Here is a 25232-nt window from a genome sequence, read left to right as displayed (position 1 = left end):
GTGATGGGTCATGGGAGTCTAATCACCAAATATCTTAATTGAATTCTGTATATCACTGTCATGTTCAAACCTTCAAATGATCTCTCCTTACTGAACTGAAATTATCAGCTGATGTTCTTTGTTTGATACTGTAAGCCCTATCAGTGAGCAAGACTTAACAGGAATGTAATTTTTCACAAACAAAGTACTGGGAAACATCCAATTTTGACCTGATGATAGATCTTACAATACATAACAATATTGCGAATGAAGTAAAAGATACTGGCGTTAACAGAACACTGCCTATAATTTATATAGAGAGATTTACACTCACTAATGGTAAGTGCACAAGTCTGCACTTTTCAAACATATTCAGTGGAACAACATATCAAATTTCTACTAGTTATTGGGAAATTGGCAGGTTAACATATAATACCCGATCAAACTGTTTGGGAAATGTAGGCACTGTTATAGGAATGTTCAGGACTGCAGTATAAATATCTACAATTATCCAATGTTCAGCGTGAACCTGACCAAACTTGAAGACAGTGATACTTCCCAGCATCTGCTTTTGGGCCAAGAAGTCATTCGGAGTTCCAGGAATCTACTGTTAAGAAAGTGTGTCATCAAATCCTTGATAAGACCTGCCCCTTATCGGCAGGTGATAAGAAAACAAAAAGACTGGACAAAGGAATGAAAGCAATGAGATGCAGAATTATTTGTGGAGGAGAGTGCAATATCCAGTAAGTCTGAAGCAATGACCAAGATAGTCACACTTGTGATGATGCATTTCCTTTCCTTCATCATTCTTGAATTGGAATACAACTGTAATGGAAACAATAACCATTCTTAAATGGTTAAAGTATGAAGACTTCTATGTAGTCATGCAGAGATTTGAAATTGTTGTTCATAGAGTCGTAGCATGTGACATAATTCATAAGCTAATGTTAAAGCCCTGAAAATGCTTAGCACTGAGGTTTTGATTGCAATTCCTTTTATAACAAAAGTTTGTTGAATATAAAGAAGAAAAAACAGGTGGGGAAAGTGTACCACACCATGACTGTTAGACCACACTTGACTGAGAGATAAGTGTAGAAAAATGTGTTGATGAGGCATGACTTCCACTTGAGTATGTGGGTGTGAGTATGTGTGCACACCTACCAACATGAAACAGAGGGCCTCGGGGAGATCTTTTTGTTTCCCTTAAGTGAGTTATATAAACAGATAGAGCTGGAAAAATCCTCCCACTGGAATATCAGTCTACAATCAGATTTATGTTTTTCCTAGCAGCTTGTGATTTCAAGTTTATTTAATCAGTGCGATCACAAAGGGACAAACCATTCGGCATGTTGTTAACAAACCACTGTCAAAAGCCGTGCCCAGGCTTGATAGGCCCATTATGGGGTGCCGAGCAGCCTCTGGTCTTTTTTTTTTTTTTCGATGAGCTGTGACTTGGCAGCAGCTTTCAGTGTCAAATGTGGTAGTGAACAAACAGACTAGACAAAAAGAAGATGTGTTTTTTGTGATGTAGACTGACAAGACGACACAGATTCTGTGTGAAATAGTAAGAAAAAGTGAGAGAGTGTGAACCCTTTCATGCATTATGTGGTTGGGGATTTTCCACTATGGAGATACAACTCTTCTGATTCACATGAAGCAGGATAAATGATAAATGTGCTTTTAGAAAGAGGAGGGAAAATATCACACCCAAGACTTTCACCCAAGAGACTGGCTTTGTGTCCTGTCTCTGCTGACCATTGGTAATTATTTCTTTCAAGTTCCTTGAATTTTCCATCACTGTTTCGTTACATGTTGGAGCAGTTTATGGTTTACATTTGATCACTGATTGCTTAGATTTGAGCACAATGAATGGATTAAGGATGTCAACACAGCTGATGTTTTTCAGTAAGACAATTGTGCCATTGCGACCATTTAGTGTGTGTCTCCTGATCATGGTAACCAAGACAACAAAAAATAAATGTATCTCTTTCCTGGGTGTTGACATATTTATTGAGCCTATTGTGTGCCACCACAACATAATTTAATACGTAGAGGTTGGGTGATCTCATGCATTTCTCTGACACTTGTCTGAATGTTTCCACTTTAAACATCACTCATTTATCATCAACATAATGAAGAAAGGCTGGTAGTTATCATTTTTTTAAACTACTTTAGGTCCCCAAAACACAGACCTGGAGACAGGTCTGCAAACGCCTGGCAACCTGAGGTCTCTAGGAAAAAATGCATATTGTTATACAAGTGGTTGCTGGCTTTTGCAGGTTGGAAGCGGTTGCACCAAAAACCTCTTTGCAATCACTTTGGCCACTGGTAGATTGCTGTGGTCACCTGTCATTTGCATGAAAGATGACATCATCTGCAAACTAACCACTAGGCAGTTGTGAAAGTGAGAAGAGTGCAACATAAACCAGGAAGAGAAAAGTTGTGCCTTTCTTCTCTCTTTTTGGTTACTGAAGTTATTTACTGAACTCAACATATTTTAAAAGGCACAACTTTTATTTTGAAAGTTCTCAACTTTCAGCTTGTGGTGCACTCATAGTTTCACTACTGCTCAGTGAGTAGTTGATGACTGCTTGCTGACAACTGTGTTTCCCATACAAACTCGAGGTGACTGCTCCAATGTAATAACGGCCACAATAATTGCAAAGATGCTTTTGGTGCAGGACTGTACACCTTTGTGTGACCAATTTCACCTAGCAACAGCAAACCACCTCCGGCAACCACTCGGTAACTGGTTGGGGAGTGCACATTTTTACTAGTGATTACTGGTTATCAGCGGGTCGCTGGTGTAATGAGAGATCTCTAGGCCTGCATGTCTATACCCTAACACTGTACAAGCACTAAGCTGCTGTGGACTAGACATAGCTCAAGAGAAATGCACAATGTTAGGAACAGGATTTTTTAATTAAGTTGGTTACTGGAATATATGGAAACAGCTGTAACATGAGTGCTACAATGAAAGTAAATTTTCACTAAAGCATGCTAACACATAAAATTGTTAAATACATAATTTAAACACATAAATTGTTGTTTAATCTTTTAAGGTTGATTGAAGCTTTTAAACTCCTAATAGCCAGCAGCTGCAGCAGGCACACACTTGTTCTAAGATGGATTTAATATTTTAAATTCAATTGAAAATGTAGCTAATGCTCATGAAAACAACAGCTAGCTTGCAGACATGGTGCCAGTATTATTTTCTGCTCTTAAAGAGATGTACAGTTCTACGGGGCAGGGGGCTGAACTGCTTATACAGCCAGCTAAAACAACCAATTACATCATGCTTGTTAAGCCACCATTTTCATTTCCTGTCACACACAGTAAACACTCCATTAGGCTATGTTATGTTTATAGCTGTAATCTTTCACCTCCTTCTGGTTTTGTAGAATAGATTTTTTTGCTTTCTTTTTTAAACTTTAGTGAGCAGAGTAAATGGGTTAGATCATTCTTTGGAGAGAGGTTTGTATGGAAGCTGATGTCTACCAGGGGAAAAACAGATGGACGGAATGAGATTTATGAGATCTTATGCGAACACTTTGATTTACTAAGTCATGATCAAGACATAGTTATTCAAAATTATTTGAAAATTTGTCTCTTAAATACTTTTTTCCCTTGCAGATATGAGTTTCCATATAGTTTCAAAGAAATATATTTACGGCACCTGTTTAGTAGTGCAATGCACATAATGACTCACGGGGCTGATCCAATTCATGTACCAAATCAGAGTTAACTTTAATTTGCCTCAGCAATGAAAATTATAGGCTTCGAAAAAAGTCTCAATTGCAGGCCATTAAGCAAACAGACACTAGACTGTTTTTCCATATCACCTGCAGCCACCATCAACCATAATTTAGAATTATCTGAGCGTTACAAGCATAAATTTGTCTTTTCATATGTCTCTGAATTGTCAACGTGCCCACGTGTTTCACAGTAATTGTGATTTTTCGGCAGCTTTAATGAAACCTTTGTTCCCAGGTCATTTTTCTTGCCATGCAGCATCTGAACACATAGAAAGATGTAGCTAACATTTTCTGAGTGGCTCTACTTTTCATTGTTTTCTAGGGAGCTAGAGTACATTCATAATTAAAAATAAGAAGCACATGTTTTTTCTAAAGACTACCTTAACCTTCAGCATTTTCCAAAGGGAACTCTGCCAGGAAAACTAAATATGCCTTGTTCATTCAATTCAGGTGGAAACCCCCCAAAGAAGTAATTTTTTTTTTTGCCTAAATATACCATGATAACATAATAAGTAAGCAGCCACAGTTCAAAGCCGCCCATAAGAGTGAGGAGAGAAAGTCAGCCGGGGACATAATGACTTATGTACGGGCGTTACAAAGAGCATGATGGAACTAACCAAAGAGAAAGCTATTATTCAGTGAAGGCTGTCATTATAAACGATTAAATACCTTTGGATAGATACACTGTTAATTTTCCAGTAGACAGTACCCTTCCTGGAGACACTGGAGTCCAAAACAGAGATATATATTTGGTTATGCTGCTGCATCTGAATGTATGGTATTATTTCACCTACATATGACTGGGGAAAAAACTACTCATTTTACAGAACAGTGTAGGAAAAGAGACAATGCTGCCGCTGTATCAGTCTGTCAGTATAAAACCTTGTGCCACCTACCTTTGCAGAATATTCAATACATTTATATATTTTCTAAGACACTCTTAGTATCCGGAACATGGCTCCTAGAGCCTCTGGTGATCTGGGTTTTCCTCTACAGTGCCCCCACAGAAAATCAGATTTTTCATAAGTGGTTAAGAACATGATAAATAGATGGATTTTGCTGTCTCTGGTGATCTACTGATATAGATCTGATATCTGAGTTAAATTTGAATGATTTTAAATGAATACTATTGGATTATTTCCTCTTAAAATGAACCTCAAACATTCAAATCTACCTTAAGATAAGATTTTAGACAAGATAAGACATAATGGTCATTTAAAGTAGCACGATCACTTGTTACAAAAGCTTAACAATTCCTGTCATCTGAGAGCATTTTAGCTTCATAAACTCATTACCATTAGTGCTGTTCTTTGAGACCTGATCGTGATTACTGGCCATGTGCACTGCCCAATTCTTCTATTTATTGTGCACAGACTAAAAGTTGTAAAAGACATCTCATATCATGCAAAGAACAAATAGTGCTGCAAAACTTTTAGAAAATGACAACTGCAGCCTTTTTCTTTAAAATTATAAGATTATTGCAGGGAGAGGTGTGATGACACATGGGAACTATCGGGAAAGAAGTTTAAAAAAGTTTGGATTGCTCTGTAGTTCTTTTGAGATTGGCAGGTGCTCATGTCTTCAGTTTCTCATCCATCTGTGTTCATTTTCGTGTACTTGCCCTGCTTTTTCCCTTTTACATAGTATCAATGTTGTTAAAGGGATGTGTCATGTTGTTCTAATGGTTTTCTAAACCTGAGTGATGTATAGCTGTACAATTTAATCAGCTTTAACACTTTTTCACAATTGCCCTAAAATTCACTCTGGTATATTTAAAACTTTTAAAAAACTTTTGGATCTGTACTGCAGTTGAAATTTATTTCCTGTGAATTTGAACAGAATTTGGCTGCAAAACCCAAGGTTGGAACTGGCCCACTGGCATGTCAGTTGTGGTTTGAAGGGGTCAAAAGTAAGAACTTTCTATTCAGTAAAGGACATTTCTTCATAGCAGGGTTTTGTTTTGAGTAATCAGTAACACAGATAACAAATGAGACTCATTTATAATCACATTTAATTAGTCAGAATCAAAAACGTGTTTTAAAAAATATCAAAACTGCTAAAAAATTGTTTAGCTGGCAGACAAATAATTGGAGATCTTTCAGTCAACCCACTTAACAAAAATAAACAAAATCTAAGCAACACTAAAAGATTTTGGGGGGCATTAAGGTGGAAATGATGCAGAGCCAGTATGTGTACACAATGAGGAAAAATAAATCGTCAAAACAAAAGACATGAGTCTTTACCAGTTTTCACTTGTATTTTCAGAAATCACTAATGTGAAATATTATGAGATATACTGATATATATATATATATATATATATATATATATATATATATATATATATATATATATATATATATATATATATATATACATATATGTGTGTGTGTGTGTGTGTGTGTGTGTGTGTGTGTGTGTGTGTGTGTGTGTACGGCTATATTTAAATGTAAAAAGCAGCTGAATTGTGTATCAGATCCAATGATTACTGCTTGTTGGGGTCAGGGTCGTAGGTATATCAGTCTTAGCAGTGATTACCTCTTTTTTTCTTGTTATCCCATCTAGCTCTCATATCTCGACTGTGTCCTAGGTCTGCTCCCAGGTTTTCTCCCATCACACAGAGGAGGCATCCTAGTTAGATGCCCAAACCAAGCTAAGTTCTGCTGCTGATATCTGGGATCTCATTCTTTTGGCGACTACCCAAAGTCAGAGGCATAAGTAGGAACACAGACCTGTATTATTGCTTGGGGCACTTCACACTTTTCTGGGTAAGAACCATGGCCTCATACTTGAATGTGCTAATTCTCATTGTACCAATTTTACAGTGGACAACAAACCGCCCCAGCCCACAGAGAGTGGAGGTCATCACTCAGTGAAGCAAACAGAGCAATGTCAAAGCACAGATAAGGTACTGAAACCTCCTTATCCACTACTCTCTTTATCATTTTATAGGAGAAATTCCTTCTATAAGAATTCTGAACAGAATTGGTGACAAAGGGCAGCCCTGGCAAGGAAGGACAATGAGAAACAAGCTCTGATTATGGTTGTACAGAGCCAAAAAAGCATGCAACAACTCAAACTGCATTCCTCCTCCTGAATGTGAGGTTCATCTAAAGTATTGTTCTGTCCACTATTGGTATACATTTTCCCAGGGAGTCAGAAGAGTGTGACCCCCTGACAGTACCCTTCTTAAAAAGGGGTACCACCATAATAGTTTGCCATTCCACATGATGTTGTATAATTGTCTACCAGGGCAGTCCTACAACATTCAGATCCTCAAGGGATGAGTTAAAGTCATCCAGCCCAGGGACCCAGCCCACAGAGAGCTTTTGGACTAATAGCAATGGGTAAGCTATCCCCCAATCCCCAGACTCTGCTTTCTTTACAGAAGATGAGAAGAACCTCAAATTATTTCTTCCACTGCCTGACAAAATCCTCATTTGAGGTAAGCACCCCATCCCTATTATATACAGAGTGGGCAGGAAACTGCTTACTAATCCTGAGTCAACTGGGGGTTTGCCAGAATCACTTTGAGGCCAATTGAACGTCTTGTTCCAAGTGAATTTCTGTTTCAGCCACTTTCCACTTGGGCTAACGTACCTGTTAAAGCTTGATAAGAATTCTTCAGTTTGATGGCTCACTTTACATCTGGTGTCCACCATGTGGTTTGGGGATTGGCATCAACCGACATACGAGGCAGTAGGCTTCGGCAGTGGAGGTGTGGAATATGGTTAAACATTGACTTAAGCCTCCCTCAAACATGGAAGGCCCTAATATTACTGGCTCTGGCAAGGGTTCCATGAATCCATCATCACAGATGTCTTTTGAATTGCACTTAGTATGGGTCCTCATCAAGGACCAATATATTACTGTATGTGTGGTTTTATTTAAATTGCTTTGGTAATGAAGATGCATGTCACAGGTCTGAGTATACTCCTTTGTTCAGAGAAAATGGGTTTAGGTGGGTTTTACCCTCCCCTATGCTCCCCTAGTCAGAATTTTTCAAAGTAACAACCACATGTGGTTTATTGGAGGAACAATTTATGAAATTCACCTTAGATTGTTGGCTTTAGAAGCAGTAAAGTCATTATTGAGCAACAACTGAATTTTAAACAGCCCCTGATGATGGATTCAGTCGCAAAGCTCTCTTCTCATGCTTCAGCTAAAACTCTGTTGCTGTCAGTGTGCTTTGTATGTGGGGTACAAATAGAAAAAACATGGCACAATTTGATTTGCAGAATAGTTTACGGTACTTTTTAAAAATCTAGTAAGAGGTAAATTTAAAAAATAAACAGATATTATGCAGATTTATTGTTTTGTGAGCAATGATGACACCAATTAATCTAGTCAAAACCAGTTACAAACTTATTACAGATTCATTTCAGTATGTGATTCTTGTTAAAAGCAGTGAGTAACAAGAGTCAATACTCTTCAATAATCAATCATCCGAGAAATTTTAACATCAGGTCTATAACACCGACCTAGCTGCTTGCATTGCAGGACAACTTCCAAATACTTTCTGTGGCTGTTTCTGACAGGTCTTCATGGTTTTTAATGACTAATCATAAATCTTCATTTTTTTCACCACATGTTTTTACAACCTGGGGCTGGTCACCGCTGATTGATAGTCACTAAAGTGCTCCCAAAAGAGAACAGCCATGTTGACGCTGGCACTACGTCTTATCCATAGACTTGTAATTGCTCACATCTTCACCCAAGTCCACAGGCAAAAAGGATAAGCCTCTCTGAGAGGTTTCTTAAGAGGAAGAATTTTAACTGCTTGCTGAAAGCTATGATTTAACAATCCAACAAATCCAGCACAACTGCAAGTATAGTATTGTCTTTATTTCTAATGTAACCAAAGCCTAATTTGATTTAAATCTACACATGTCAAACTCTGGAAACATACTTACCAATCAGTCCAGTGCAAATAGCTCTTCATGTTTCTCAGTGAGGAATAAGAATCATTCATGGCAGGAGTCATTTAAGGGATCAGATCCAGGACTGTGAGAATATAGTTACTGGAACAGCAAACCTACAGTGACATCATCCTCTTAAAACTAATGGCTATTATTCAAAAACATATGGCCGCTGGCCACGTATGTAGTCTCCCTCTCTCTCTCAAACACACACACACACCCACACACACACGCACACACACACACACGCACACACGCACACCTCCCCCAGCTCCCTTGTCGACCTGCGTGAAACAGAAAACAATTGTTTCTCTGTTCTATTTTCCTTGCAGGTTGTCCACTTTTCTGCCAGGATTTCAGTGACTGTTATAGTTATATCACATGCCGCAAGCGCAACTAGCGGGAGGCAAACAGCCTGAGGTGTAACCAGAAGATTGATGTGAATAGTCTGCCAATTTGACTGCAGTCCCAGAATTCCAGAGGAACCTGGTCTGCAGTGCTGTGTGCAGACTCATCCCTCCTGAATCCTGCAGACAAGCCAGACACATTCGAGGTTATAGCTCTGTAGCTCAGGGTCAACAAGGGAGCCAAAACACCACTTCTGCATTTAAATAACTGGAAATTTATACACTCTCACACACTGAAGTTCTGGGAATGCCAGTGTTGTCTTTTAAATTGTAAAACTTCAGTCCAAACTGTGTTAAAGAGGCTATCTTTCTTATTTGTAGCTATAGGAAATCATTTTAATGTTACATCTAAAAATGATTTGTATTCATGTTCTAGCTTTATGACACAGCACATAACGGCTGAGTGAAATGCCAACACAAAATTGTCCAAAATGTTCCTTTTAAGTTGCTGGCTACTGATGGATCATAAAACAGAGTATATAGCTATACCTTTAAATACAAAGGATGGTTTTATAGCAGGTGGGGGGAAGTGGCAGCAGCTTTGAAGGCACAAACATGGATTAAGAACAGAGAAGGGCCTCACTTTTTAAAACCTCCAGGCTCAGGGATCCATAAAATGAAACATTTGGACATGGTGAAAGAAAAGAAAAAAAACATGTTACGATAGCTTATTTGCTGCCAAATATTTAAGCTATAAGTCTTAATAGCACTTTATTGTTTCCTCCTGTTAATGTGAGGATGTGGAGTTGCATCTTAAACAGACAGTGGTGCCCAAGAGTTCTCCAGATGTTTCTTTAAATCACAGAGGAGAGGAAGACTGGAGCCTCTTCTGCTATGCGGTTGTTCGAAATAACATCCATCTTGACCTCTGTCTCAGGTGAAGCATATTTTCATAAGGACTGGGTGCGCAAACTTTAAACTATACACAACTGTATAGAAAATGTCTCAGTACAACAAAGTTTTCAGTTTTTGCCCAACTTAAAATGATTTTTCTATAGTTAGAAATCACACAAAATGTTTTCCCAATGTGCAGTGGAAATTAAAAGCAAATTATTTACACAGCCTGCATCCAAGAATATAGCCCCCCACCCCACCCTCCACCCAACTGGTGATGGCACATGGTTCTACCAGGGGTTTTTTTCTTGTTAAAGAGGAGTTCTTCCTTCCCACGGTTGCCAAATGCTTGATCATAAAGGATCATCTGATACCTAGGGTTCTGCTGTTGTGAAACAATGCTATATAATTAAGCCCAAACCAAATTTGCCAAGGTATTTCCACAAGATCTGATGCACACAGTGTCTAACCGTAAGCTCTCAATCCAGTTGTCAACTTGGTGACTGAAATCAAGTGTGCGGTATTAATACTGGAGGGATAAATAAATACAGTGCCTGACTGTGACGTGGAACAAATCAAAATAATACTTCATCAGCTTTGTCAATTTGAGGTTTTCAGTAAAAGGATGAATCCAACAGGATATTTTTTGCAGATCATCTCTTAATAGGACAAAGCTGCATTTTGGCCCCTAGTTTTCTGGAGCTCTTTTGAAGGCAGCTGAAGTAATGATTAGAAAGCAAAGTCAACATCTGAGATATATTTTCCACTACCAAAGCCATTACTGAAACCAGATGGGCAAGACACTGGTCTGTTTGATACCGCCTTGTTTTAACAGGCGTTTTTATTAACAGAATGGTTTCATGTTTTGCAGTTTAAGCATGTTGTACTGACACGATGAATTTCAATTCTGAAAAGCATTTATATTAAAATATTTATCAATGGGCTGCTGAGATCTACTGCTTGTCTCGTTAAAAGGGCAGATTCTGTGTCTCTTGCATTAGAAAGTCATAGCTGTTCAACTACAGACACTTGATTAGACAGTGCTGCCCTTTGGTTAAGAAAGCATTACAGTTCACCATCAACATGAGCTTTTAATGATGCATAACTCGGGACTGGCATTTACACTCAACATACCAACACACCAACAGCCCATGAAACCACAATAAACCTGGATTCAAAGCCACCCAGACAAGAGTTTAACATCACTGGAGAAGTGGTGGGAGTAAAAACATGCATGCGTCAGAGATCCTCTGGCATGGAGATCTGGCAACGTGATGCTTTATCTTTCCATAAAGCATGCAAATGTTAGTTTGCCACGGCCCTGTTTGACATGTCAAGGCAGAAGCCAGTTGTTCTGGCAGTGTCACACATCATGTACAAAGAGCAAAATAACATCTTACATAAAGATATACGACTGTTGTGTATCTGCAAGAAAGTTTTAAAAACAACAAGTGTTTACATGTAGTAAAGATATAGCTTTGAGAAAGTAATTTTTTTCCCACTATCTTAGTTTTCACTCAGACTTTGGTTATATTTATTTACACTTCACTTAGTGGTATGACTGACAGTGTTCTATTTGGTATTATATAAAAGCATTTTGCAATGTATGAAGCTGTCACTGGGACAAAAGCAAGACTGTCTACTTTGCCCCAGCAGGTTTGTTATTCATCAGTTACTGTATCATAATTGGATTACCTAAATAACTGAAACTAGAAGGCTGTAACACAGTAATTTTACACATACTTTCCATGCGAGAGGTGCTTTAAGCAAAAATTACAACATCTTTGAGTCCGTGAAATTTCATTCGATAGCAAATATGGCTCTACTGTCTCCACTGCCAGTCTTTCATGTTCTCTCTTCTTTTTTTTAAGATTGTAACTCACTTAACAAATTCACTATAGACACTGTGCATGATGTCATGTGCACATTGCTTGTGAGTTGGCTGACATATTAGATATAATACAGCTTCTGGTCATTTTGAAAAAAAAAAAAACTGTATTTCCCAACTGGCTGCTGGTTGTTGCTAGGTGAAATGAGTTACAAAAAAGGTGCTCCATCTTAGCCCTTTTTGTGATTGCTTTTGTCACTAGCAGATTGCCTTAGTCACCTCTAGTTTGCATGATAGACAGCTACTTTTCTGTAAGAAGAAAGAAAATCTATGTGAAAATACAAAAAAACAAAGGTTACCGGTTAATTTCACTTAATCACTACTTAGCCAACTTGGGTGGGGTGGTAATGCAATTTAAATAATCTGTTTCTTGAGAGACTCAAATTTTAAACAAATTTAACCTAAATCTTTCACTGGATGATAACACTGGAGGAATGTCAGTATTCATATTTTAGTAACAATGTGAAACCAAGAATTTCAATTCTAAAGATATTTTTGGTCCAACCACCAGAAAGAAAATGAATGACAAAAAACAATCAAGAAAATAATCTCGGCAACACATTTCGGGGTTTTTTTTTTTTATACATTTATGTAAAATTTGTATGTACATGTAATAGGAAACAATGTACTGCTGACATTCAAATTTGCAATAATAGAGTGCTGAAAATGAAACATGAGCAGAACAAACGAGAAAAACAGAATTGCCAATACTTGCTCTTTGATAAGTTTTGCAAAACTGTACGACTACAAGGCGTATTCCATGACCAAACAATAATGAATACTGCAGACTAAACGTATACCGACATAAAAAGAAATATTTAAAAAAGGCAAAATCAAGTAATCTGCCACCCAGGCTTACAAATTACTCTGTGATTGGTGTTAATGCTTCTCTTATGGATTTCAAACAACAATGTTTAATGATGAAATGAATGAGTTTCAGAGAAATGTTCGTAACTGCTGATAGTCTTCAGTTAGACAGAATAATCATGGCAGCATATTCAGACTTCTGTCAATAAGTTATTCTACAACAAACCTTTATTGGCTTTTAAAGTTTAAAATACACTGATTTTAAGAGTTTCTTTATGATCAGAAAGAGCCATTTTATAAAAGGCTGTTGGATGTATTTATAACAGTTAGCCAGCAGATTGTTAGCCTACATTAATACAAAGCCTTAAAGTAAAAAGTAACAGCTAGCTTGACTCTACCCGTTTAAAATAATACATTTTATTTGTAATACACAGAAAACTGTAAAATGACAGTTTATGCTTTCTTTTATTAAAAGCTTTAGACAGAGACAAGCTAGCAGTTTCCTTCTTGCTAAGCTAACACTTTTTCTTCTTCCTTTAAAAAAAAAAAAAAAAAAAAAAAAAGGTAAGCTAACAGTTTACTGGCTTTAGCTTCAAATTTACACACACAAAAACACGTTCTTGGAAAGTGGTGTTAGACTTCTCCTCTAATTGCTAGCAAAAAAAAAGAAGTATGTATATTTTCCCAAAATGCACAACTAATCCACAGACCTTTTGAGAAAGCATGTGAATGAAGTATCTATATACTGGAAATGATTTCAGCAAGGTAGGGCTTTTACTACAATGTCCTTTTAAGTTGAAGCGGGAAAAAAAGAAAACCCAACCCTTCGATTTGTGTGTCGTCACATCTTCAACATAACACGACAGACATTCCACAGTATCGGCTATCTGCAAATGTACAAAGACATAGAGATATATTAAGAGAACAACAGAAAGTTTGGGAATGCTTGTGCCAGTTCATATGTATGATGAGGTGCGACCAGTGATGAAGGGGTAGGTCACATTATTTGAAAACATTCTCAAATACGGGACATTTGTAGGTCTTCATTTTCTTGATGGCATTTTTGAACTCTCTGCTGGACTTGTTCCACTTGTGGATGCCTGTGAGGAGGTACTGCTTGTCAACCTTGCGGCCCATGATTAGATACTGGTTTCCCAAGTTGTCCAGCTGCTGGCAGGGGCAGTCAGCACCATTCTTCAAGTACAACACTAACTTCTTTGTGTCCTTCTTCTTCAGGTTTCCCGGTTTCAACATCTTCTTCTTCTTCTGCAGGATCACCTTACGGTCCATGTTTTCTCGCTTTACCTCCTTGATCTTGGCCTTGAAAGCTGTGGGTGGAGGAACAACAGAAAGATAAGTTTACTCTAAAATGTGAATGTCATTTTGAACTCAACGTGTTGTACAGTGCTGCGTCTGACAGCTCCTGGTAGTGTAGCGCACTAGTAAAATTAATCGTCATGAAGGATATTAGACAGGTCAGTCTCCCGTGATCAGATATAAGGAAACATGCCACTATGGTTCCCCATCCTTTACAGATGATTCTTAATCATTTTTACCTCACATACACAACAAATTTTTCCAACTGAGAACCATTAAAATTCAAGGAATCAAGCCCATAAAAAAAAAAATCATTGTACTCTTTACAGTACAATGATAGAATGAGTGTAATATTAAACTTTAAGAGAATGTTTTCGGTGCTTTAAACTTGCATTTTCAATTTGCAAAACATGACTTCCTGTTGTATACAAATATATGGGAAAATACTTTATTTGACCTTAATAAAAAACTCTTGTTGAATCAGTTATAGTCTCAATCGCTGCCATACATACAATATGAAGTACATTACCACACTCTTAACATTGCCAAAGTAGCAATGTTTATTTTAGTAGTAGCACTTATAACATACTTGCTAAGTAAAAATGGTCTATGTACATCACGGGCCCATGTACACCTTATTCAAATCATCTATTGAACAGTGTGGCAGTAAGTCTAATAATGGGAATAATCAGTAAGAATGAGGTTAAAGTCGTGTGAAGTGCACGACTGCTAAAGCACAAAAATTTGTGTTTTATTTCAGAATGTATACACAATCAAAGTACATTTATAATCTTAATACTACTAGTTGCTCAGGTCAACAATATTGCACAATAACATGGATTAATGACGAATAGCTAGCCAAGATACCGCCTTATACAATTTGCTGTTTACTCAGGTTTGATTAAAAATTGGAAAACTGTTTATTAATAATACATAAGTAATTTAATTAACATAGACTGAAACTCATTTTCCCACAAACAGTGCATTGTTGCAAATCCTGTTCATGCAAAAGAACTTATCCATGATCCTCTTAATTCTGAGGTTTAGCCTAATACTAATAAATAATGCGGTATGTTTTTTCAGTGACTTCTGATGTTCAAAGACCAAATCCAATTATGGACAAAGCCACTTAATTTTTCTGCTTTTCACTACATAAAAAACAAACAAACAAACAAAGCACAAATAAATTCTCAGGAATACTGCGCTGGGCTTCCAGCTTGTCAGTGGTGAACCACATAGGGTTAGGGTTAGGCTACATTTTTGCCACGTGGTGAACAACCAATGTTTCAGAAACTGTTCCCTTAAAATCCAGTCTCTTACCTGCACATCACAAACACATCACTAGTGACCTGGCGAATGTTACAAGGTTAAGGTGTAAATATAGACAAAGCATATATCTTTATCACAATTAGCAATGCAATATAATTTTTTTTTCTCCTTCATTTAAGTCCAAGTATGTTTTTCAGATTGACCAAAATACCCCTGATCTTTCACTAAACTCTATTTAACCTCCTAATCTCTAAGTTTCCTCTGAAACAGAGCACGAGTTGGACTTTGGTGGTCCAAATTTCCATAACCCCCCCCGCCACACACACACACACATTATGACCTGTCATATAGTATATCTAGGTGCATTATGTCTGACTTAGCTGACATTTGTGTCAGGATAAATCACGAGTCAAGCTGGGAATAAAGCCTTGTGACCTTCAGTAGCGGAACAGCCTGACCAAGCATTTCCACACTCCAGTAAGAAGAGAACAAACTTAGGCTTCAATCTAATTTTCTCCACGATTTTAAACACCAGATCACTTGCTTTTTTACAGAATTGTAGTAGACAGAAAAACCTGTACTGGATCCTTGCTCTCCAGTTGTACTCGTATTGCTAATTGCTAATTAAAGTGTTGAAAAAATAATAATAAAGAGCCTCCCCCTGTATTAACAATGCACATGGTACGGATTAAGACTTATCCCCCGTCAAACAGTCTCTGTGAGGGGGCTTAGTGTTCAGAGAAGTCAAAATGGGCAGCGGTCATAATTAGTGTGTAATAAAAGAAAAGGTCTGGCCCACCACTGAAAGGACTTCATCTTGATAAATCCTCCAACCTCGATAATCCTTTAACGCCCTGAACTTTCTTTGCACCTCGCGTTGTTTGAGGGCTTAATCTCTTCTGCAGCAGAATACAATAAGACGTTCAAATCATCAAATAACTGACAACAGTGTTTTTTTTCTCATGGTCAGTGAAACTGCCCTTGTTTGTGTTTCTTCCTACATTAGTTTTTATAATATTTTAAAAATAAACAATTATAATAAATAAATTCATCTTATACAGTGAGCAAAAGAAAGAAAAGAAAAGATAGCCTTTCTGTGAGAAAGCATTTCTCAAATCTGCCCACTTAATTCCTATGTCATAACCTATAACATTAGCATCTTAACTGTAAAACTGCCAGCTATGAATATGTTCACGCTTATGTGACCGTGTTTTCAGAATCTCTTCCTGGATCAGAAGATCAAACAGTGCTCTTACATACATTTTGGCCTTACAGTTTTCCTGTGACAAGATTTTTATTTGAGTAAGACTTTTGGGTAAAAATTCACTGTCAATTAGTTGGATGTTAAGAGATTAAAGTTATTGTCACTAATTATTTTCCTACTCCAGTGTCAAGGTAGTAACCCACCAGTTTTACAGTGTAAAAAAAAAACAAAAAGGTCAGAACTAGTACACATATGCAGCTTATGACAAGAGTTTTCATTTTTAGGAGTCAAAAATAGACGATTCTTTAAATAAAATGGGAACGTCTTCAGTGGAATCAAATATATGTGCATGCCGCACCTTTGTTACAGTACAAAAGTTAAAAGGAAGATATACTGTCAGTGATTTGGATGCTTTTACGCATGTCAGCACACTAAAATAAAATGACTTCTATTGTAAGATTTCTTTTTGTGATGTTGTCCCTGAAACCTGACTCGATTACCTCTGCTGGGTCAGATGTATTAATGGGATCCTTAAGTGCCCAACGTGTCATAAACCCAGCAGGAGGGTGTGCAGTGCTCCTCATTCACAATAATGGCAAGTGGTCCAAGCTAGACTGAACAGTCATCCAGCACAGGAATGCCCTGTTGTTTATCACATCAGCAAAGGGAGGGAGCAATTCGGAAAAGGACAAAGTGAACAGTTGGAAGCCGAGGAGAGATTTAATTGAAGGGCTTCTGGAGGTTTTGGGACAATGAGGTACCATAAAACCTTAAGCACGGAGAAAAATTGCAGTGGGAAGAAAAAGCTGATGTTGGGATGATGTTTGAAATCATTTACAGCTGAGTGCGGCAAATAGAATGTGTGTGCATAAATATATGCCCAACAGCTATATTAATCATGAGGATTTCAGGGAAATAAGCGATATTTGGTCCTCACCAGGGAAACCTGTTACTCGTTCTACCAACTCTGATGCATTAGCTCAACAACACGCAACCTACAGCCATCCTTCCTCCTGTGCCAGAAAAACTCCACATCCAGGGGGCCACAAGTCAAAAGTTTCACCACAGAATTCTCCACTTTTATCAAACCACATGGAAAAATCAAACATGCTCAATTTAAATGCTGGCAAGCACTGCAGTGCAATGCATGATAGAGACTATTATTGGCCTCTTTCATTTTGCAGCTTCAAGTAAATGAGATGGACAAAAATTCTAATTCACTGCTAGGTTGAGTTTTTTTTTTAATGAATACATGATTGGTCCACGCAGATTAACAAAGGCTTCAGTCTCTGGTTCATCCCTCGAGCCCCTCTATGGTTTTCCATCCCTGTGTTCCACTGAGAAAAGCAAAGAAATCCATCACATCTATTTTTGCAGTCTTCTCCAAACAAAACAGGCTTGGATTTAAGACGCTGCCTTGTTAAAGTTTACTGTCCAAATATTTTTTTTGGAACTCAAGAAAGATATCGGGATGACCTTGTGGGATAAAACACATAATGATTAAAGCGTGGGATATTTCCATCTGCACATTTTCCTTTTTGCTCAAGACAAGGCATTAACTTGTGTTTAGCTTCTGCTGTTTAGCTGCTGTTGGATGTATTTATAGCATTTCTCTCCAGACCAAAACTGAATTCCGTCGGTCTGCTGAAAAAAAAATAAAAAAAATTAACAAACAAATCTTTGGCAAGCTGCAGCGCTGTGTCGTGTCAGGCTACGCATTAGTCGTTTACCCGCCACAATCGAGCCATACTGAAGTAATAGAGAAGTTTGTTGCATTCCAGACTGTCCCTCCCTCGCAGGGTCAACACAAGCAACAACGTCTCATCCTCAGCCTGACACTAAATCTGTCTGTGTATCCTCATATGTCAGCTGGTTAGGCGACTTATGACAAGCAAGCAAAACAACATCTGTCTTCATCCAAGATGAAACAAGCCAATAATGCAGCCCGCTCCTCTTGGCAAACCGGGACACAGACTCAAAGGGGCAAGTCTCATCACCGCAGCATAAACACCGATGCAATTTGTTAAACAAATGTAACTTTAAACTTTTTCTTGAGAACTGGAAGAATGTGTGTTTTCAATGTGCGTCCAGTCTATGTTTGCTTGGCCTGGCACCTGGAATTCGTGCTGCCACAAGCTTTGGTGAATAAAAGATGAAAGTAGAACAACTTGCATCTTGTGTGCATCATGTGTGTATTATTTCTGGAAGTTCTCATGTCTGCAGTTCAATCTGTGTTTGTGTTATTAATTGAACTCAAAGCTTTCAATTTCCTTTTTTTAAGTACATATGGTTTATACTGGATTCCTCATGTAAGACCTCCAAATTTCCACAATTAAAACAAGTGCCCTCATCAGCTTAAGATCGTCCTTCCTTCCTGTTTTTTTTTATGTTGTTTTCCATTCAAGTTGGACTGAGTATCCTCTAATGAAAAGAATATGTGAAGCTGGCTGCAACAGATTCTGAGCCATCTCTAATATTTCCAAATAGGCTCTGACGTGTTCAAAATCCGCTTCCAAATCCCCTTCAGAATATGTCTTTAGATTTGATAATGTTCCAAAAGAACATTTCTGGTACGACCTCAGAACATGACTGCGGAGCTGAAGAATGGCCTTTCAAAATGAACAACATCCTTCTAAAACTGATCAGCTGATCATCACCAAGCTTTTGATCTTACAACTACTCTTAAAGTAAAAGGTTGACATATTAAATGCAGAAAATAAGAAATTGTGTTGTCTTTCAGCAGGAAACATGTTTCACAAAGTTGAGAAAAGGTCAACGAAAGACTGGAAAAGTTGTGTAATGGTAAAGAACCCCCAAGGTGGAACATGAGACACTGACTTAACTGTCAATACTAGATTCAGTTGGTGTAAGAAAGAACATCCCTGAATGGGTTTCTTGAAATTCAGATGGGAAGACGGAGAGCACTTCTCCCTTAAAAAATTAGATTCATGGGAAAAATAGCTCCACAATTTAAAATTTTGTCAACCTAACCTTGTGAAACATTTAGAGATTTCATATCTTTGGTATGCAATATGATTGAAAGATTAAAAGTATCTGGAAGAATCCCAATAAACAAGGAACAAGGCCAAAAACTGGCCTTGTTCAGTTCAGCTATTCATCAGCCATTCAGTTGAGAATAGCGGTGAATTTTAGATCCTCGGGAAGCAATGCATTTAAAACAGCAAGTTCTCTGGCAGAAATCACCACACAGGCTCATTTCTGAAAACCTTTGTAAGGAAACACAGTCCGTCACTGTGTCCATAAAATGCAAGTTGAAACTCTAGCTAGTAATTCTCTGCATTCTGTTTTCACTCGGATCTTATTCTGACCAAAAACGGTGATACCAATCAGGCTTCTACTCACTTCATGTTTATGGAAAAAAAACATAAAAAACCCATGCACTACTAGGAATGACATTTAAGGAGCGTCCCAACTTAGTTCGAAACAGGTTTGTATTTGGGAAATCACCTAACAACCTAAACTAAAATTTTAAATGCATAAAGTTAACACTAAAGTAAACACGAGCAATTTTTTAACATCTGAATAAAATCCAATGCCTTGCATGTAGCAAATAGTTACGTATATTAATTCTCATTTACTCAATAATTCTGTGTTACAATTCTCCAACAATAACCCAGCAGGGTTTCCTCCATTGTATTAAGTTGTGGCCTGTGCACTGGAGTTTTACAACTACAGCAATTAAGCTTGCTAATGGATCTTGTTAGCCCACCCTTCCAGTTGACCATTTGTAGATTTAAAATAAGAGTTTGAGAAAAAGCTATAGATGAATAGAACGCTAAAATTCTATAAAAACAAACAAACAAACAAACAGACAAATGTTGGAGAGCAAGTTTTCAGAACACCTATCACTCTTGAATGCTAACCAGGATATTAGTTGTGCTTCTGAGTGGAAATTTCTTGTTGAGAGTGATACCACATATTAAATATAATCTTTATTAGCCTATATTAGCTTAGATGTATGAACTATTTCACTCAAAGACTTTCCAGCTCAGTTAGATTTTATTACCATAGAACCAGTTCACTAGAACAGCTACCTCGGCTCTTCATATTACAAGATAACAGTTGCAGAATATTAACACAAGTCAAACACCCAATGTCAACACAATGAGAAACGAATTCTTATCTTTTTCCATGAAGAAATGGTATTAGCATTTAAGAATTGTTTTTGGAGATGGTTTATCATTAACTTTTTTTTCCATTTAGGATATGAAGAAGGTAATCTGTAACATCAGTCAGCCCAGACAACAGAACAAACATCCCAGTTTACAACCGCAAAGACCTGCCACTTAAAGACTTCAATGACCCCAATTCATTAGTCACAGAACATCATGGTCCACCAGACCAGACAGGGATAGTATATCTAACCAAGAGATAAAACGTCACATTAAATTGAACTGCCAAATATGACCAAGTACCGCCAGGACACAGTGTACTATGGGGGGAAAAAAATAAAAGTTGCACACTTTATAAAACTTTATGAACTTTGAAGATGGGAAATAAAGTAAAGAGTTCTTTTGATTTTATGCAGTGCATCCGACTGTCTGTGTTTTGTGGGTGTTGGGACGCCGCTTACCAAACTCGCTGGCACACAAGTGCTCAAGAATGGTGTCTGTTTTCATTTCGTTGTCACATGGAGGGCAGATGGGAGAGTAACCTGTGGATGAAAAAACACACACAAAAAAAACAAAGAAACAATTGGACAAGAAATCAGTGCAAATAGAAGACAAAATGTCAAATGGAATTTATGTTGCCCGTTTGGTGACCAGGTCAGGAGTGCTCATATTCAACTTCAGTCAGTTATCCTGCAGATTTCTACACATCTTAACATCTCTGAGCATGCACAGATCCTGTTTAGTGTCAGTAGTCAGTCACCTACTCCCTTGGGTTTCGTACACTCTGAGGACCTGATGTCAGTGAGGAATGTCTTAAGCTTTTATAGCCAGCTGTAACTAAGAGCTGCAGTAAACGCTCTTCTTTACTTTTTGCTACACTAAGGCAGTTTTCAAAATGGATCTGCTCAACACTCATCTATACACCTTTAAAAAAAAGTATTAGAAATGTGGAAGGAATAAATGGTAAAGATATTCAATTCAACCTTAAAAGAATGTTCTGAGATTCCAGAGTTTAAAAAGGGGGCTTTGAGTGTAGAGGTGTATAATAGCCAGCTCAAAGACAAAAATCCCAAAAGAGCCAAAAAGTGTTTTTGCCAAAAAGCAACTCAGCTGAGGCATATCTGCGAACTTTTTACTGACACGATTTTTCAATTTTTTTGAAACGATCGTTTCATGCCAAACAGCTGAGCCGACCTTCCAAACAAACTTGGACCTGCATTGCGATCGCAGCGTCCTTGCAGCATTAACCCCGACTACACTGCGGTGTCCCGCTGTGGGCCTGGATCGATCAACCAAAGGGGAAGGTAACAGCACTCTACTCTCTTCCAGTTGTCCATTTACATGTGTTTAACGAATGCTTGTGAAAGCATCGCTCGGGTGTGAAGAGCTTGTGAAAACAGACAATGTTTACAGAGTCACTGGGTCCCTTTGCCTCTGTGAGCCTGGTTCAACTTTAAATCACTTATCACAGGTCCCTATGCTGCAGTATTCAAGCACTGTTAGCCCTCCTCTATTAACAATCATTAACAGCTGAGGAGATTAGCTTGCATTTGTTAATGTTTATCAACCTGAAGATCAGATACTGAGAGACTCTCCAGAAAACAAAACTCTGAGTAGCTGAGCTTCAGCCGACCTGTGGGAACAGGCTGGCTTTATTTAACCCCAGTGCTGACAAATGATAACAGGTGAAGTCTGGAGAGCGTGGAGCTCTGTGTGGTCCCCTCGTCTTACCTTGAAAAAGGAGTCTTTTTCAGAAAAACAGGCCTCCATCCATACCATGTCAGTCAGCAACAACCCCCCCGACAAAACACACACTCACAAACACGTCCCTTCTCCCCCCAAAGATACAGTGAGCTCTGTGTTATCGCAGGAAGATCCACAGTCCCTCCATTTATGGCCAACATGTTCAGTAAGGGGCTTTAGATTGAAATATAAGTAGAGGCCCCACCCCTTTAACTTTATGGTTCAAGTGAATGAGGCAGTTGTAGTCCCTCCACCCCCACCCCTCGGCGTACACCTCACCTCGCCTGAGCAACCGATAGAGAACCTGGCACTGCAGCCTTGCTCTCAGCTCTATCATCCAGAGAATTGTTATTTTCTGTGATTTTTATGGGCTTCTCTGGCATTTCTCAACTTGGCTTGCAGAGGTTAGTGCTGGAAGACAGTTTTGCTGGACTAATGCTATTGCCCTCTACAACCCCATTTGCTGATGCAGCGTCTTGGGGAATCTGCACCAAAGCACCCATTAGTGATAGATGATAGGGGTAAAAGAATGTCCTTGGGAGCTCTGTTTACAAACCGCCCTCCCGACGTCAACTTGGACGCCGATTTTCCAGATCTCCATCTTTTCATCAGATGCACAACATTTGCCAGAGTACAGGGATTAAATATATTAAGGTATTCACATTTTTTTTTCCTCCAACCTTTTTTTTCTTTGTTTTTTGCTGCTTGACTTCCTCCCAGCATTGTCCTCCAGCTCAGCGAACACCTTGAAATAAATGACTAACATCTGTTTGAGCTTTTGCAATATTACAACATCACTCGTTGTCAATAGCAAGCAACTTCACCTGCACATTAAAGCCAGGAGATTATAGAGTGAAAGGAAAACGTAAACGTGATAGACTTTCTTTAAAAAACATGAGGGGTGGTGGGTGTTAAAACAGGATCAAATCCAGGTTTTCACGGCTGAATTTGCTCCCCCAAAAGGTCGCATTTGCTTTGTTTGTGCTCGGATTTGCATCTGCAAACACACTTTTCACCCCTGAAACAACAGTCACATGCCCATTTAACTGCACGGGTGTCATCTTTTACACGGTGGCAAAAGTGCTGGCTGTTTGTTTTCTAAGTGAGCTAGTTAGTCAGGGTTAGGTAGTTAATACTATATTAAGAAATTGGAACTGATTCAAAGAATGAATATTTATTCATCAAGCTACACTGCAAAATATCTCGTTTTCAACTTCTTCCTTATGAGACAACTTGGAGATTGTTTTCTTTCACTGGAATTTTAAGGGAATACCTTTAAAAAAATTAAATATAAATCCCTCACCTGAACTCTTTATCTAAACATCCATCCTCTTCCACTTATCCTTATCAGGGTTGCAGGGGTAATATATTATTTATACAGAATATATAAATATATATATAAAAAAGTATAATTCTCTTAAAATGTTTTCAACTTTATATTGAAGTTTGACTTCAAATTTCTACATTTAAATTTCACCTTGAGAAAGTTTGTTCATTTAACGAAATAAAAATAAAATAAAATAAAAAAATAAAAATAAATAAAAATATACATCATACAGACAACATGTTAATAAACCTTTTAAATGGCAGGTTTATGCCCAGGAAATATTCAGCTATTAATTTGCATATTTCCTTGTCAAACATTTATTCACAAATATACAGTGTGTGTGTGTGTGTGTGTGTGTGTGTGTGTGTGTGTGTGTGTGTGTGTGTGTGTGTGTGTGTGTGTGTGTGTTTGACCTTTTGAAGTTGCTGTTAGGTGAGTTACCTGTGGGTTTTGTAACCTCCGTGGCGTTGGGTGTCGTCATGGCAATGCACACTTCACCTTCGGGAAACTTGTCACAGGTGAGCATCTGCGGCCAGGGGAAGCCGAAGGCCTCCATGATGGGGGCGCAGCCGTCCCTCACGGCCTCGCACATCCAGCGGCACGGGTAGATCGGCTGCTCCAGGCACACGGGAGCAAAGAGCGAGCACAGGAAGACCTGCGTGTCCGGGTGGCAGTTCTTGTGCACCAGAGGCACCCAGCTGCTGGCCTGCTGCTTCACCTCGGCCATGGTCTCGTGCTCCAGCAGGTTGGGCAGCATCATCCGGTTGTAGCCCACGTTGTGACAGAGCCGCAGGTCGTCCGGAATGTCCACGCACTGGGGCGACTTGCCGTAGACGGGCGTATTCCAGGGCAAGTACTCGTACTCTGACGCCCTGCACCCTGACAGGAGTGCCACCGTCACCAGCAGCCGGAACATCCTGCAGAAGCACTCACAAGTAGAGCTCATGATGTGTCTTTGCAGCCACTGAATGATTGCTAACCGGAGTGCGAGGCAACACTCAGTTCATGAAGAAACGCACAGCGACAGCGACGCAGGAAACAAGCGCTCTGCAATAAGTCCACTGTCTCCTCTGGCTGTAGTCCCGCTGCTGGGCTGCGTGCGACTCCTGCGAGAGTTTGGGGAGGTAATGCGCTGAGACTGTGCGGAGCTCGGAAACAAGAGGGGGTTGTAAAGTGCGCTCTGACCAATCGGAGCGCGTCTGCGCCTTTTGGCACTCGGCTGTCAGTCAAAGCGCTGAATTACCGCGTGTGTAAAAACTCTCCGGGAGACTCCCCAGCGTTCCCTTTGCGCTTCCTTTGTCGATATAAAATAATAATAATAATAAATATATTTGGATATGTGCGCATAAACTGGGAATACTTTCAGACTGACTGGGGTGTAGGAATAAGCTCGATTAGAAGTTGCACAGCTTTAAAGTGTGACACTGGGAACTTCACGGCTTTGTTTTATGCCTGTAACAAGAACGTGGTGCAGGGAACAACACGAGCCCCTCGCATCCCCGAATGTGAGGAAATCCTGATTTCATTCATATTAAATAAAGAAGCTCTATAAGCTTGTTGCCATCAGCTGTTACTGTACGGAGGCCTGAAACAGCCTAAACGCAGAAACAACTCCAAATGCATTTCCTTTCTTTTATTTTCATCTATTGT

At 38.7% G+C, this 25232-nt stretch overlaps 1 protein-coding gene across 1 annotated transcript; it reads right to left on the bottom strand.

Annotated features, from left to right (window-relative positions):
• Window positions 1–13124: 13124 nt before the first annotated feature.
• On the bottom strand, window positions 13125–24731 carry sfrp1a (secreted frizzled-related protein 1a). The gene is made up of 3 exons (XM_063489546.1): window positions 24024–24731; window positions 20974–21054; window positions 13125–13917 (listed from the first exon to the last, which is right to left on the bottom strand). Exons 1-3 carry the CDS (start codon window positions 24526–24528, stop codon window positions 13592–13594), a joined length of 912 nt encoding a protein of 303 aa, XP_063345616.1. The 5' UTR covers window positions 24529–24731; the 3' UTR covers window positions 13125–13591.
• Between the last annotated feature and the right edge of the window lie 501 nt (window positions 24732–25232).

Source organism: Pelmatolapia mariae, linkage group LG12 (genome assembly GCF_036321145.2).
Source record: "Pelmatolapia mariae isolate MD_Pm_ZW linkage group LG12, Pm_UMD_F_2, whole genome shotgun sequence".
In the NCBI taxonomy this organism is placed as follows: domain Eukaryota; kingdom Metazoa; phylum Chordata; class Actinopteri; order Cichliformes; family Cichlidae; genus Pelmatolapia; species Pelmatolapia mariae.
Note: the sequence above shows the minus strand (reverse complement) of the source record. Positions and strands in the feature narration are given on the sequence as shown.